The following is a 16,351-nucleotide window of genomic DNA, read 5'->3' as shown; positions in this document are numbered from 1 at the left end:
CAGTGCATTCCATGCACTCACCACTATCTGTGTGAAATACTGATCCCTGAGATCCCCTCAGTACCTATTTCCAAGCACCTTAAAACTATGCCCTTTCATGTTAGCCATTTCAGCCCTGGCAAAAAGCTTCCGGCTGTTCACACAATCAATACCTCTCATCATCTTATACACCTCTTTCAGGTCACTTCGCATCCTCCGTCGCTCCAAGGAGAAAAGGCCAAGTACACTCAACTTATTATCTTAAGCTACATCCTCCAATCCAAGCAATATCCTTGTAAATCTTTTCTGCACTCTCTCCATAGTATCCACGTCCTTCCAGTAGTGAGGTGACCAGAACTGAACACAATACTCCAAGTGGGGTCTGATCAAGGCCTTATATAACTGTAAAAATGACCTCACAGGTCTTGAACTTTTGAGTCACATGCCCTATCCGGACTGTTCTTTTCCTTCAGCAGATACTGCATGCCCAGCTGAATTCTTACAGCATCTTGCTGATGCTAAGCAACTGAAATGGGTGGTGAGGGGTGTGGGGGAATTCCAGAGATACTCAGTAGGTCAAACAGCTTTTGTGGAGATGGTGACATTTCAGGCTGATAAAACTTTCATCATAACTGGAAAAAGTGTGAAAACCCATGTGTTTTAACCAGGGTAGAAGTATGAGGGTTGCTGATGATCAGTGAAAGGATATTCCTGGAAGAAAGGTAACAGTGAAGTCAAATGTAATCTGAAAAATAAAATGGTAAATGCTAGGATATCAGCATAAAAATGTTTATTTTTCAAACTCACCACTCTGAGGCTGTTCCCCCGGATCGTAGACTCTCCTACCAATGAAAACCTCCTCTCCATGTTCACTCTATTCGGTTTCAATGCTATCCCCATTTGTTCTTCTGAACTCCATTGAGAACAAAACCATCTAACGCACTTCATACATTTAATCCCTTTGTTCCTGGGATCATTCTTGTGAGCTTCCTCTGCACTTTCTGCAGATCAGAGTATCTTTCTTTAACTGCTCTCAGCAATGTGGTTCAGATCTGGAACATGACTCTTGCATCATGAGCAGCTGACACAGAGCAGACATGATGAATTTTCTCTTGGTTTCAACGTAACATTTCACATGCAGGATTATCAATTTCTTCTGATTTTTGTAAATTTTGAATTAATATTAGATGAAGTAGAAGTCTGGGCCTTGAATAGTAGACCAGCAGCAGGAAAAGGCTGAGCTATTTCTGGCAACTGTCCCAGGCCATGTCAGGCTAGACCAATGAGAGGATGCCCTGCGAGGAACAGCCTATTTTCCATCTGAGCAGTGGTTGAAAACAGATGAAAGGTTTGCTCATGCCAGAGTAGCTGCAGACTAAGCTGGAGAATCAGCTTCAAATCACAGTAGCTCCACAGTTTGATGCTTTCATTGGCTCTGGAGTCCAGCTGAATGCTAAGAAGATACCATGTCTTCGAGATACGGCATCTGGGTGAGCTGACCAGCTGGGTGAAAGGCTCCAGCTTGGAAAATGGATAGTGAAATTAAAGAGAGATTTCGCTAGAGATACCCAGAAATAGCCCAGAGTCTAGATTGTTGTGAGGCTCAGCAGAGTGACTGTTGGCCCAGGGAACTAGCAAACCATCTGCCAAGGTCATTGAAGAGTGGAATTGCCTCATGCAGTCAGTAAGGTCCAGTGCGATCCAAACATTGCTGGTCAGGTGGAGGCCTGTCTCTCCTATTTTAAATTATTTATTTAGATGTCCAACACAGTAGCAGCCTTTTCAAACTAATGAGCCTGCAAAGCCCAGTTACACCTGTGTGACCAATTACCTTACTAACCATCCATCTTTAGATGTGGAGGGAAACTGGAGCACCTGGAGGAAAGCCACACTTTCATGGAGAGAACGTCCAAACTCCTAACAGGCAGTGGCATGAAATGAACGTGGCTCACTAGCACTGTAACAGCATTACACTAACTGCTGTGCTACCATGCATACCCCTCCCCCTGGCTTCTTGCTGCATCCTTGTAGAACACAAGCAAAATGTCAAGACAGCCAGAAGATGGGTGCCATTATACAGTATAAGATGGTTTATTCTGCAGAGCAGAACTGTTTGTTCAAATTTGCGAAGGCCAACAAAGGCTTCACTTTCTAAGTATAGAGACCACTGTGTTGGTTCACGGTCTCTTGACTGTGTCTGCATTGAATTGATAAAAGGCTAATAAACAGAAAATGCAGCTATGAATCATGTCTTGGACTCATTTAAAATACAACTCTAAATAGAGGCAAAATATCTTTTGGTTTTGCACTTAGACAGAGGAAGAATATTTCTACATGCTACAAGTAACTGAGTCTTATTCTTAGAAGATGTATACGCAGTGTACTATCCAGTAATAATAACAATAATGTTTATAATTAGGAGAGACATAGATAGGGTGGATGGTAAGGGTCTGCTGCTCAGGTAGAGTAGACCAAAAAGAGGAGGCGTAGGTTTAGGATGAGAGGGGATAAATTTGAAAAAGTCCTGAGGACAAGTTTTGTTCATTGAGAGTGGTTAATATATGGAATGAGCTGTCAGGGGATGTTGTTGAGGCAGGAACAATAGTATCATTTAAGAAGCACTTGGATAACAATCGAGGGGTGGGGCGGCTTGGAGGGATAAAGGCCAAACACAGGAAATTTGGACTAGCTGGGTGGGTACTGTGGTCAGCATTGGTTCATTGGGCTGAAGGGCCTGTATTCATTCTGTATTGCTCAATGACTCTAATGAAGTAATGGTTCTTGGACTGTTCTAGCAATAAAACCAACAGGCTAAGTTCAAAGTTTAGGATTTAAACACACACCTTTTAGTAGGCAGAAATGAATTATCCTGTAAGAACACTTATTTATAGGCTTTATAACAGCTGAATGTAAAATTCTGAGGAACAATTGAGTTATCTGACATAGAATTTTTTCTTGACCCTATGGTATCACGAATAATAACTGAATTAATAGTTTTTTAGCAATCAAAATAAAAAGATTAATAAAGAAAGTTTTTTAGCAATCAGAAGGAAATATCCTCATTATTCTAAATCTCTCAACTGCTGCATTTCAATTGAAGATTGATGCTTTAATGATCGGGAATAAATTGCTATATGAAAGGCTTGGAATTGTTCAAACTAGCTCTAATTATTTTCTTTATTGTTTGGCATTGTATTTTATGAAGTAATGTCGTAATAATCATTCTCTATTTATTTATCCTTGATTTCTTTCAAAGCTCAGTTTTGGAGGTATTCCAGTTCCAGGAAAATCAGTGACTTACCAGAGGAAGAATTTCCATGGCTGTATTGAAAACCTCTATTACAACGGAGTGAATATTATTGATCTGGCCAAGAGACGCAAACCTCAGATACACATTCTGGTAAGGTTGTTTGAAACTGGGAAGTGAAAAGAATGTCTATATATTCACACCTGGATAAAACTGTCTGAAAGACTTGAGTACAATACAGGGAGAAATTTGCTAGAATATATTATTATGGATGCTCACAATGTAGCATTCTATGTTTGGAGTCAAATGCCAACTAGAACATTGAACATAGGATATTTTAACACAATACAGGCCCTTGGACCCACAACGTTGCATGGACCTTTCAACCTACTCTACAATTAATCTACCCCCCGCCCCCCTACATAAACCACATTTTTCTATCATCCATGTGCCTATCTATGAGTCTCTTAAATGGCCCTAATCTATCTTCCTCTACCACCAGTCCTGGCAGGACATTCCAGGCACCCATCACATCTGTGTAAAGAACTTATTTCTGCCATTCCCCCTATGCTTTCCTCCGATGACTTTAAAATGATGCTACTTCAATTTAGCCATTTCTGCCCGTGGAAAAGTCTCTGATTATCCACCCTAGCTATGCTTATCAATTTTTTACACCTCTATCACCTTTCATCCTCCTGCTTGAGAAAAACCCTAGCTTAATCGATCTTCATAAGTAACACACTCCAGTGTACACAGCAACCTGGTAAATCTTCCCTGCACCCTTTCTAAAATTTCTACATTCTTCTTATAATGAGGTGACTGGAACTGAATACAATATTCCATGTGGAGTCTAATCAACTGGTTGAAGATTAATGCAAGAGAAGAAAATCTGTGGATATTTAATAGTATTATGATCACTGGAAACAAAAACACCAAATGGAGAACATATAATAGTACTAAATAACTGACGGAAGTCCCGATGAAGGGTCTCAGCCTGAAATGTTGACTATTTACTTCCTTCCACAGACGCTGCCTGAATTACTGAGCATTCCTCCAGCTCTGTGTGTGTGTGTGTGTGTTGATGTTGAAAATAATAGGAAATAATGGTTGTATTGGCCTCGAACTGAATGGTTCCAGAAGCTGCTCATCAATGAGACAATGTGTGGTAACTCATTGTCCATTCTATTAAACGTTCCATCACTAAACCTAAAAGGTCTAAAGTATGTTTTAAGATGTTGACAAGGTGGTCAATGTAGATGAGAAGCAGCAGGGAAGGTCCTAGAGGTGCCGCAGGATTTATTGCACGAGAAGGAAAAGCAGAGAGTGCTGGTTATCCTCTGGCTACAAGAAGTTAATTCAAAGAGATCCATGTGAGTACATTTGCCACCCTGATAAACAACCACGACAAGATGTTGGAAAAGAATGATGTGGCCAACTCTGCTAAAGGTTGCAAGAGGATCAAAGAGAATTGAGAGAGTTCTGCATTTTGATTAGATTTTGAGTAATGATTGTTACTTAGAACGTGGAACATTGTACATTACAACACAGTACAGGCTCTTTGACCAACCTTTTAACCTAGTCCCTGATTAAACTAACTCCTCCAACCTACAAATCCTCCACTTTTCTTTCATATACGTAGCTATCTAAGTGTCTCTTAAATGACCCTAGTGTATCAGCCTTTACCATCACCTCTGGCAGTGTATTTCAGATACTTAACACTGTGTTTAAAAACATCTGACATCTCCCCTCTCCACGCAGCTGATGAATCCAAAGGAACGGCAGAGACCAATACAGTTTGGCACCAGCAGCATCGTAGGAGTTGCATGTTAGCATTGATATCAATGTAGGATCTCCTCAGGGACTCCAGCTCTGAAATTTTCATCAGGATTTACTCCCGAAGTCTTCCCCATGAGTGAGTATAGTTGCAAGACAGCAGAGGTTTGAAATCAGAGTTTTTCTTCTCGTAGGTGGGCTGCCAACCATGCCCAATGAGCCCCATCTACCCTGAATGATTGGTATTCATGTACCAGTAACCTCTCTTTGTCCCTTCTCCCATTAGTAGAAATGATTCCATCGGGCTTAGTATCTAAGCCACACGTAAAGGTCAGGAGCTTGACTTGGTTGCCAGAGGCTATTTGAGAGGCACACCACTGGGAGCATTTGATAGGGAGTGAGAAATCATCCTCAACATTATTTTTCTCTTTTTATATTTACAGTTGCCTTTTCCACATTGGTTGTTTGCCTGTCATGTTGGGTGTGGTCTTTCATTGTTTCTATTATGTCTTAGATTTACTGAGCATGCCAGCAAGGAAACAAATTTCGGGGATATAAATGGAGGCATACATGCACTTTAATAATGTATTTGCTTTGAACTTCGAACTTGATAGCTGAAATGGCCTCTTTCAGATCCATAGTAATTCAATGATTCTGAGACATTACTGAACTGAGAACCAGTGATGGTGTGGGAATATAATGAATGGATGCTGAAATATGTTAGGAGATAAGCTTATCCAAATGTCTTGCATTGTGTACATGGAGAGTGAAAGATGGAAGGCTGTGTTGTGACTGTGAACAAAGTCACCAGGTAGATCAGCTGGTAGATATAGAAGTCTTTCTAGGGGCCAGAGGGAGGGACGGAGGGAACATTATAGCACATTTTTATAAGTTAAAAACAAGAATAACTTCTATAGTTAAAATGTGCTCATAACGCTTCTTTTGAGTTGCATGTAATTTTTCAAATACCTGGGTCTTCCCACGAACACAGCCAAAATGAATGTTAACTACTGAGGGTTCATTGTATTCATGCAATGGGGTGTTGATTGCATTCATGTATATGCAGACATCTCAGGTCAATTGGGTGTTTCCATAAGACCATAAGACATAAGACAAAGGAGCAGAAGTCAGTCATTTGGCCCATCGAGTCTGCTCCACTATTTTATCATGAGCTGATCCATTCTCCCATTTAGTCCCACCCCCTCCCGGCCTTCTCACCATAACCTTTGATGCCCTGGCTACTCAGATACATATCAATCTCTGCCTTAAATATACCCAATGACTTGGCCTCCACTGCTGCCCATGGCAACAAATTCTATAGATTCACCACCCACTGGCTAAAAAAATTTCTTCGCATCTCTGTTCTGAATGGGCGCCTTTCCATCCTTAAGTCATGCCCTCTCATACTAGACTCCCCCATCATGGGAAACAACTTTGCCACATCCACTCTATCCATGCCTTTCAACATTCGAAATGTTTCTATGAGGCCCCTCCTCATTCTTCTAAACTCCAAGGAATACAGTCCAAGAGTGGAGAAACGTTCCTGATATGTTAATCCTCTCATTCCCAGAATCATTCTAGTGAATCTTCTCTGTACCCTTTCCAACGTCAGCACATCCTTTCTTAAATAAGGAGCCCAAAACTGCCCAGAGTACTCCAAGTGAGGTCTTAACAGTGCCTTATAGAGCCTCAACATCACATTCCTGCTCCTATACTCTATTCCTCTAGAAATGAATGCCAACATTGCATTCTCCTTCTTCACCACCGGCTCCACCTGGAGGTTAACCTTAAGGGTATCCTGTACAAGGACTCCCAAGTCCCGTCACCTCTCAGAACTTTGAATTCTCTCCCCACTTAACTAATAGTCTGCCGTTTATTTCTTCTGCCAAAGTGCATAACCATTCATTGTCCAAAATCTTATTTATTTCATTTGTCAATTCTTTCACATTCTTCCAATCTATCCAAGTCTTTCTGTAGACTGTCCATTTCCTCAGCACTACCGGCCCCTGCACCTATCTTTGTATCATCAGCAAACTTAGCCACAAAGCCATCTCATCAAAGCCATAATCAAAGTGGTTGACGTACAATGTAAAAAGAAGTGGCCCCAACACAGACCCCTGTGGAACACCACTGGTAACCGGCAGCCAACCAGAATAGGATCCCTTTATTCCCACTCTCTGTTTCCTGCCAATCAGCCAATGTCCTATCCACGTATGTAACTTTCCCGTAATTCCACGGGCTCTTACCTTCTTTAGCAGCCTCATGTTTAGCACCTTGTCAAAGGCCTTCTGAAAATCCAAATATACAACATCCACTGCCTCTCCCTTGTCTAGCCTACTTGTAATTTCCTCAAAAAATTGTAATAGGTTTGTCAGGCAGGATTTTCCTTTAAGGAAACCATGCTGAGTTCTGCCTATCTTGTCATATGCCTCCAGGTACTCCGTAACCTCATCCTTGACAATCGACTCCAACAACTTCCCAACTACCGATGTCAAGCTAACAGGTCTATAATTTCCTGTTTGCTTCCTTGCCCCCTTCTTAAATAGCGAAGTGACATTTGCAATCTTCCAGTCCTCCGGGACCATGCCAGAATTTGTCGACTTTTGAAATATCATTGCTAATGCCTCCGCAATCTCCACAGCTACTTCTTTCAGAACACGAGGGTGCATTCCATCTGGTCCGGGAGATTTATCTACCCTTAGACTATTCAGCTTCCTGAGTACTTTCTCTGTCGTAATTGTGACTGCGCACACTTCTCTTCCCTGCCACCCTTGAGTGTCCAGTACACTGCTGATGTCTTCCTCAGTGAAGACTGATGCAAAATACTCATTCAGTTCCTCCGCCATCTCCTTATCTCCCATTACAATTTCTCCAGCATCATTTTCTATCGGTCCTATATCTACTCTCACCTGTCTTTCCCTCTTTATATATTTGAAAAAGCTTTTAGTATCCTCTTTGATATTATTTGCTAGCTTCCTTTCGTAGTTCATCTGTTCCCTCTTAATGACCTTCTTGGTTTCATTTTGTAAGCTTTTAAAAACTTCCCAATCCTCTGTCTTCCCACGAATTTTTGCTTCCTTGTATGCCCTCTGCTTTAACTTTGGCTTTGATTTCTGTTATCAGCCACAGTTGCATCTTTTTTCCATTTGAAAATTTCATCTTTTTTGCAATATATCTGTCTTGCACCTTCTTCACTTCTCACATAAACTCCAGCCACTGCTGCTCTGCCGTTCTTCCTGCTCCAGTCAACTTTGGCCAGTTCCTCTCTCATGCCACTGTAATTTCCTTTACTCCACTGAAATACCGACACATCGGATTTCGGCATCTCTTTTTCAAATTTCACAGTGAACTCAATCATGTTATGATCACTGTCTCCTAAGGGTTCCTTCACCTCAATCTCTCTAATCACCTCCGGTTCATTACACAATACCCAATCCAGTACAGCCGATCCCCTAGTGGGCTCAACAACAAGATGTTCTAAGAAGCCATCTTGCAAACATTCTACAAATTCTCTCTCTTGAGATCCAGGGCCGACCTGATTTTCCCAATCCACTCGTATGTTAAAATCCTCCACAATTATCATAACACTGCCCCTCTGACAAGCCTTTTCTATTTCCTGTTGAAATTTGTAGTCTACATCACTGCAGCTGTTTGGAAGCCTGTATATAACTGCCATCAGGGTCCTTTTACCCCTGCGATTTCTTAGCTCAACCGGTAAAGATTCTGCACCTTCCGATCCTATGTCACCTCTTTCTGATGATTTGATATCATTTCTTACCAATAAAGCCACGCCACCCACTCTGCCTACCTGCCTATGCTTCCGATACACCGTGTATCCTTGGATATTCAGTTCCCAGAGACATCGATCCTTTAGCTACGTCTCAGTGATGGCCACAATATCATACCTGCCAATCTGTAACTGTGCGACAAGATCATCCACCTTATTTTAAAATGCAGTTCCAGGAAGATCATTGTTCTGTATTGTAAATTCTGTCTACAATACATATTCAGATCTGAAGACTGATTGCTGTTGAAGTAAGTATTTGCTATATTGCATATCTCCAGAATATGCTCTAACAGGCTGCCTTAGAATATGGAAATAGTTGAAACTTCTGCTGATAAATACATTGAGTATTTAAGCAGTGATAGAACGAGAATTGAAACTACAGATGAGTTGATCAATGTATCAATGTCACAGAGAAAAAAAATTAAGCAGTAAATTTAGCATTGCACAGATGTGTCTGAAACCCACCTGAATTAACTCCATTTAAATTAATTAGACTCTCCTTCCATATGGGAAGTTTCATGATGTTCAATACCTGGCAAATTAGAATCAAATTTATTATCACCAACATCATGAGATTTGTTTTATGGCAACAGTAGAGTACAATACATAAAAATAGTCATTAATTTATTATTTATTTAGATATACAGCATGGAGCAGACCCCTCTGGCCCAACACACTGTCTGCCCACCAACCCATCTATTTAACACTAGCCTAATCACAGGACAATTTACAATGACCAATTAACCTACTAGCTGGTACATTTTTTGGACTGTAGGAGGAATCCGCAGCATCCGGAGGAAACTCACGGGGAAAATGGAAACTCCGTTCAGACAATGCTGGAATTGAATTTCAAACTCCAGAACACCTTGAGCTGTAAGAATGTTGCACTAACCACTACGCTATCATACCATAGCTATAAGATACAATAAGCTATATAAAAATAGTAGTGCAATAAGTGAGTGAGTGTTTATGGTCCATTCAGAAATCTGATGGCGGAGGGCAAGAAGCGTGTCTCTTCAGGTTCCTGTACCTCCTCCGTATCTCCAGCTATAGGTAAACAGCTCCACTGCCTTGTGGGCAGCCTCGGGAGAGACAAAGGCTATGGGAGTAAACCAGATAGGAAATCTGGAGTGGAGCCCCTAATGTGACTGGATATCACTGAACATCCTAATGGCAGCTCCTGATGAGGCCAAGAGGACAACCTCAATGACTGGGCATCCCAGGATCTCCATAACTTCTGCCCAGGCTTGTTACCTGGAGAGGTCACTCTAGTGCCGCTGTTCGCAGAGACAGAACCAACGTAGGAGGCAGCAGTTACGAGTGATACAGCCTCACTGGTTGGTGTAGGTAGGACTACAGGCTGTCTTCGACTGTGGGAGGGATCTTTCAGCTCTACAATGGACTGACCTGTAGGGCACACTCCATTGTCCTGTGAGACAAACAACTGCCATCATCATACCTCTACCCTGATCATATTAATGAGAAGAGGGTTTGTCCTGGAATGGTGAGGCTGGTTAATGCTGCAAGCAACCTTATTGAGACATTGCCTAGCGAAAATATCCTAGATACTGGAGACGCTAGTGCCCATGATAGAGCTGCTGAGTCTATAAACCTCTGCAAACCGTTATGATCCTGCACATTTGAGACTTCTTATCAGCTGGAACTGCAACCAGTCAAAACACTCTCCAGAGTACAATCTGTAGTAATTTTCTAGAGTCTTTGGTGACATGTCATATCTCCTGGAACTCCCCAAAAAAATAGCCACTGGTATGTCTTCTTCATAATTGCCTCAATATGTTGGACGCAGGTTAGTTCCTCAGAACTGTTGGCACCCACCCCAGAATCTTGAAACTGCTCACCCTTTCCGCTGTTGATCCCTCAATGAAGACTGTTATGTGTCCTCCTGACATTTCCTTTCTGCTGACCACAATCAGTTCTTCAGTCTTACTGACATTGAGTGCAAGGTTATTGCTGCAATACCTCTCTACCAGCCTCCTTGTCACCAGATGAGATTCTACTACAACAGTTGTATCGTCAACAAATTTGTAGATGGTGTTTGAGTTGTCCTAGCCATACAGTCATGAGTGTAGAGAGAAATAGGCTGAGCGTAAATCTTTGAGGTGTATCTGTGTTGATTGTCAATGATGAGATTTTTTTTCTGATCCGCACTGACTGTGATCCCCAGTGAAGAAGCCAAGGATCCAGTTGCAGAGTGAGGTACAGAGGCTCAGATTTTGAAGCTTGTTGTTTCGTGCTGAACAGATGTTGGTGTTGAATGGTGAGCTGCAATAAATCAGCAGCAGCCTGACACAGGTATTTTTGGTGTTCAAGGTGGAGTGGAGAGCCAGTGATATTGTAGACCTATTGTGGCAGTGGGCAAACTGCAGCAGGCCCAGGTCCTTGCTCAGGCAGGAGTTAATTGTTAAGTAATTAATTGAAGGAATTAATCGTTCCCGCTAATCATTTGGTAATACAATATATTGAAGTATTACAAATTCCTTCTACAGGTCAGTAATATTAACAGCACTGTTGAAAAGGAATTTTCTTTCCTGGACACTACTTATGCTAAACTGTGTGAATTCTTTGAACAGACACCAAAAAGATTATTTTACAATAAATTCTGATCACTTAATAAGCATAAAATGGAGACATCTGTCTAGTAAGCTGTGTTCTTGCTTTTATTTCCAGCTTATTGAAGTGTGGAGTAGTTCAAAAATAATTTCAGGATTTGTCTTAATGAAAAAATAATACCTCCACTTTCTTGAATTTTCACATTAATTAGATTGTTGCTTAGAAAACACATTAAATTGCTGGAAAAATCTCCCATTGCAGCAACTTAAAAAAATCTTCTGTTAAGTGCATCATGTTGTTTATTAATTGCATTTATGTTGGGTGTATATTGCAATGTTATGCAACAGCAATATCAGACAAAATCTTTTACTAGCCTGTAGAAAAGATCTGAACTGACGACCATAATACGTTGAATCCTAGAACTGATACAGTGGAGAAAAAAGCCATTTATCAGATTAAATTTATTCCTATTCCTAGTGATTCCTATCAGTCTATTCTCTCACTTTTATCATGTGCAATTATTCTCTCAAATGTCGTAACCAATTTCATTTTGCAGACCCCAACTAGTTTTGCTCCATTACTTTTATAGGCAGTGAATTCCAGATCCTAAATACTACATTAAACATTTTTCTCCTTGTATCTGTTGCTCAGATCTTTAAACCCATGTCCTCAAACAACTCCTGACTTTCTCTATCATAACCTTATTCACTCCTGATTCCAGTTTTAATTTCTCTGAGATGAACCACCCAAAGTTCTCCAATCTAAACTTGTAATTCCTCACTCGTGTGACCAATCTGTTAAACCTTTGCTGCACACTCTCACAGATCTTCACATCCATCCTAAACTGCGGTCACCAGAGTTGAATGGATGTTTCAGTTGTTGGGTGAGGAAGGGGAAGAACTGACGTCAATGGGACAAATGCTTATTGGAGTATTAGGCATTGTAGCTGTCAGCTCTTGATACTTAGCCCAGTGACTCATTTTGAAATGGAATATACAGAGGCAAGTAAAACCAATGGCTGATATGCACTCAGTGGTCAATTTATAAGGCTCACTAATACAGATATCTGATCAGTCAATCATGTGGCAGCACTCAATGCCTAAAAGCATGCAGACATGGCAAATGGCCAGACTGGTTCAAGCTGACAAGAAGCTGACAGTAACAGTGATGCATTACAACAGTGGTGAGCAGAAGAGCATCTCTGAATGTACAACATGTTGAACCTGAAGTGGATGGGCTACAGCACCAGAAGACCACAAACATATCATTCATCACTGGTGACCAAAGACAAATCCTGTTTCTCAGCTTTTCTTCACCCACCAGAATTTTTACATCTTATGGAAAGACATATTGGCACTCCGGGCACTGCAGATTTATCACAATTCCAGAACCTCAGCTGTGATCCTCACCTGAGGTGATGTTAGTGTGGAGTCTTAACATTCTTTCATCACCTTGTGCATTTACCTTAGGTGCCCTTGTTTCCCTCATATCTGAAAGATGGGGCCATGAATGATAATATTTAAAAGACCTTTGGACAACTACATGGATAGGAGGGGTTTAGAGACAACATTTCCTCTATTTTTTTCCAGCTACGAGGACATATTATTTCTCTGAGCAGGAAATTTTCACATGGGCTGAAAACTGAGTGGCACTGTAAATGGGTTTTTTTAATATGCATAATATGAATATTTGGAATGAAAACTGATAAATCACTTACTTTTGATTTTATTTATTAATTAAAGGCTATAATGAAATACAGTATGACAAAGAAAATCTTTCACATTTCGTAAAATTTTTCTTGTCTCTCTTTATTGCAGCCTATGGCAACAAGGGCTGAGTGCACGGGATCATCTCAGTTATTGTGCAGCTGTAGCTTAGAGGGAAGTGGGTTAGACATGAGCAAGTGGGACTAATTTGGTGCGCACTATAGTTGGCATGGCCAAATTGGGCTGAATATCTTGTTTCCATATTGTATTTATTTGTAACTCTGTGGTCTAGTATGTTAATTGTCTACTCTAAATTGACCTGGTGTAGGTAAACAGCAGGAGAATAAAGTAGTGAGGGTGGCACAATGAGCAAATGAGAGAAAATAGGTTATAGGGAAATAAGTGAGGAATTGGATTGCTCTGAGGGCTAGCAGTGAAACAAGGGATTGAATCCCTTTTTTCTATTGTAAGGAAATAAGGAGGTAGAAAGGGAAGGTAGAGAAGGGATAAAGCAAGTGGGACAGGAGACCTGAATTGGAATTATTCGTATGTTTCCATTTATTTCAGCTCTTAATTTGTTTAAATATGAAAGGTTCAATTGGTTTATCAAAATCTTATCTGTTTACATTATGTTAACCATTAGTATTCTTATCATAAGCACAGTGCTCAGTTCTGGTTATCTCACTATAGGAAGGATGTGGAAACCATAGAAAGGGTGCAGAGGAGACTTACAAGGATGTTGCCTGGATTGGGGAGCATGCTTTATGAGAATAGGTTGAATGAAATTGGCCTTTTCTCCTTGGAGCGACGGAGGATGAGAGGTGACCTGATAGAGGTGTACAAGAAAATGAGAGGCATTGACCACGTGGATTTTCAGAGGCTTTTTCCCAGGGATGAGATGGCTAACACGAGAGGGCACAGTTTTAAGGTGCTTCGAAGTAGGTACAGAGGAGATGTCAGGGGTAGGTTTTTTACGCAGTGAGTGGTGAGTGCGTGGAATGGGCTGCTGGTGGCAGTGGTGGAGGCGGAAATGATAGGGTCTTTTAAGAGACTCCTGGATGGCTGCATGGAGCTTAGGAAAATAGAGGGCTATTGGTAAAGCCTGGGTAGTTCTAAGGTAGGGACATGTTCAGCACAGCTTTGTGGGCTGAAGGGCCTGTATTGTGCTGTATGTTTTTCTATGTCTCTGTCTATGTTTCTATGACAGCTTTGCAGTGAAAAAAGGGAAATTTCGATTGATTTCTGAATAACTTCCCCAATCTTATTATTTTGTTGGATCAAGTTTCACTTGCTTCCTTTACAGTTTCCTTACTTCAAGACATTAGTCTTTACAGGGATGGATGGGTGAAGGAATTATGGACTCTCCTAAGACAGCCAGAGCAATAGCTTAGAGCTGTCAATGGAGGGTAGGCACCTTCAGTATATCACTGGTTATGACAGATGGCACCTCAAGTGATTCCATCTGGCACCCTCTCTAAAACTAATGGAGCGGGCAGCAGATGGACATAAAATTACAAAGTGAGTCTTAACCGTAAGGCAGAACAGATTGAACAACCTAGCACAATTACTTTACCCAAGTCTAGATTTTCTATGGAACTCTGCATTTGGTGCACTAGTATGGACTAACAATGTTTTTGTTTGTTGTCCCACCTCATGAATGCTTGAGTAAAATTAGTGCTAAAGATCTGAGCGAAAACTTGGAAATCAAAATTTTCACCTTTTGAATTCATGCGCCTGGTCGAATTCTGCCAAGGTTGACCTTAGGTGATTAATCACAGGTCCCATTGTGCGTGGATTAGGAGCTTCCTGTCACTCATCTTTTAAGAGTGAGCTAGTCTTATTTTGTGTGAGGGGGTGAGGTGGGGTGGAGCGGGAACATTATACAGAATGGGAACAGACCCTTTCACCTACCACATTCAGGCTCACCTGTGAGCACCATCCTTGTTCATCCTATCTCCCAGCTCTTGGCCCATGGCTTTCAATGGCCAGGCATTCAAATGCGCATCTATACATACCTTAAATGCTATCTGTGATCCTACTTTCACATGCACTCCAGCAGTGCAATGCAGATTCTTGTCAGTCTGAGTGAAAAATATACCCTTCCCACTGCTGTCTGTAAGACGTTTGTGTGTTCTCCCCAGGTCCGCCTTGGATGCTCAGGGTTCCTCCCACTTTCAATAGACCTATGAGTTAGCAGGTTAATTGGCCACATGGGTGTAACTGGGTGGTGTGGGCTTGTTAAGTTGGATGGGCCTATTACTAGGCTGTATCTCTAAGAAAAAAATTCCCTCTGAATCTTTTGCCCCTTGACCTAAATTTAAGTCCTATAGTTTTATTCGTAACTGATAAATGTAAAAAAAAAACTTCTGGAGTCTGACAATTCTTTTCCCTTATAATTTCATTTTCCTAGTGGTGGTCACCCCTTTAACTATCTCCACTCCAGGGAAAGCAGTCCCAACCTCTTCAGCTTTTCCCCGTAACTAAATTGTACCATTCCAGACAACGTCCTGGCAGATATACCCTGCACCTGCTCCAGTACTATCCCATCCTTTTGATAATGTGGTGATCAGGACTGCATGCAACACGCCAGCTTGTGGTCCAACTAATGTTTGATAAATTTGGAGGTCATCTTCCTTGCTGTTGTATGCAGTGCCTCAAATAATGAAGGCAGGCTTCCCGTATGTTGTCTTAGTCCTGTTATCTGTCTGCATCGTCACCTTTGAGGATCTGTGGATATACACACCAAGATTACTGTTTCTCAGGGCTCCCAAGCACATTCCTATCCGTTGTTTCAATTCAAGCCTCATTTTGGTATTTCCAAATTCCATTACCTCACATTTATCTGGATTACACTCCATCTTCCATTTTGTAGCTCTGTTCCCCAACACATCAATGCCCCTCTGTGCCTCAATACTATTAAAGCTCGGGGTGTCAGCGTTCAGAGTTCAATTCTGACATCATCAGTAAGGGTCTGTACTCTGTGCTGCACTGTAGAACATGTAGGTTTTCTCTGCATGCTCTAATTTCCTCCCACAGTCCAAAGACTAGATTAATAGGTGGATTGGTCATTGTAAATCGTCCCATGATATGGCTACGTTATATCAGGGGTTGTTGAGGGGCGTGGCTCTAAGGGCCTGAAGGGTCTATTCTGCGCTATACTTTAATAAAAAATAAATAAAGACCATCTTCCACACTGTCAACAACTCCACTAATCTCTAGATAGATAGATAGATAGATATACTTTATTGATCTCGAGGGAAATTGGGTTTTGTTGCAGCCACACCAACC

At 41.3% G+C, this 16,351-nt stretch overlaps 1 protein-coding gene across 1 annotated transcript in view; it reads left to right on the top strand.

Moving 5' to 3' along the window:
- LOC134346871 (contactin-associated protein-like 5) overlaps positions 1-16,351 on the top strand; it is a 1,673,098-nt gene that overhangs the window by 778,637 nt on the left and 878,110 nt on the right. Inside the window, exon 7 of the mRNA XM_063048676.1 lies at positions 3,236-3,379. Coding sequence (XP_062904746.1) covers positions 3,236-3,379 — 144 coding nt within the window. The remainder of the gene's footprint in view (positions 1-3,235; positions 3,380-16,351) is intronic.

Source organism: Mobula hypostoma, chromosome 5 (assembly GCF_963921235.1).
Source record: "Mobula hypostoma chromosome 5, sMobHyp1.1, whole genome shotgun sequence".
Taxonomy (NCBI): domain Eukaryota; kingdom Metazoa; phylum Chordata; class Chondrichthyes; order Myliobatiformes; family Myliobatidae; genus Mobula; species Mobula hypostoma.
Note: the sequence above shows the minus strand (reverse complement) of the source record. Positions and strands in the feature narration are given on the sequence as shown.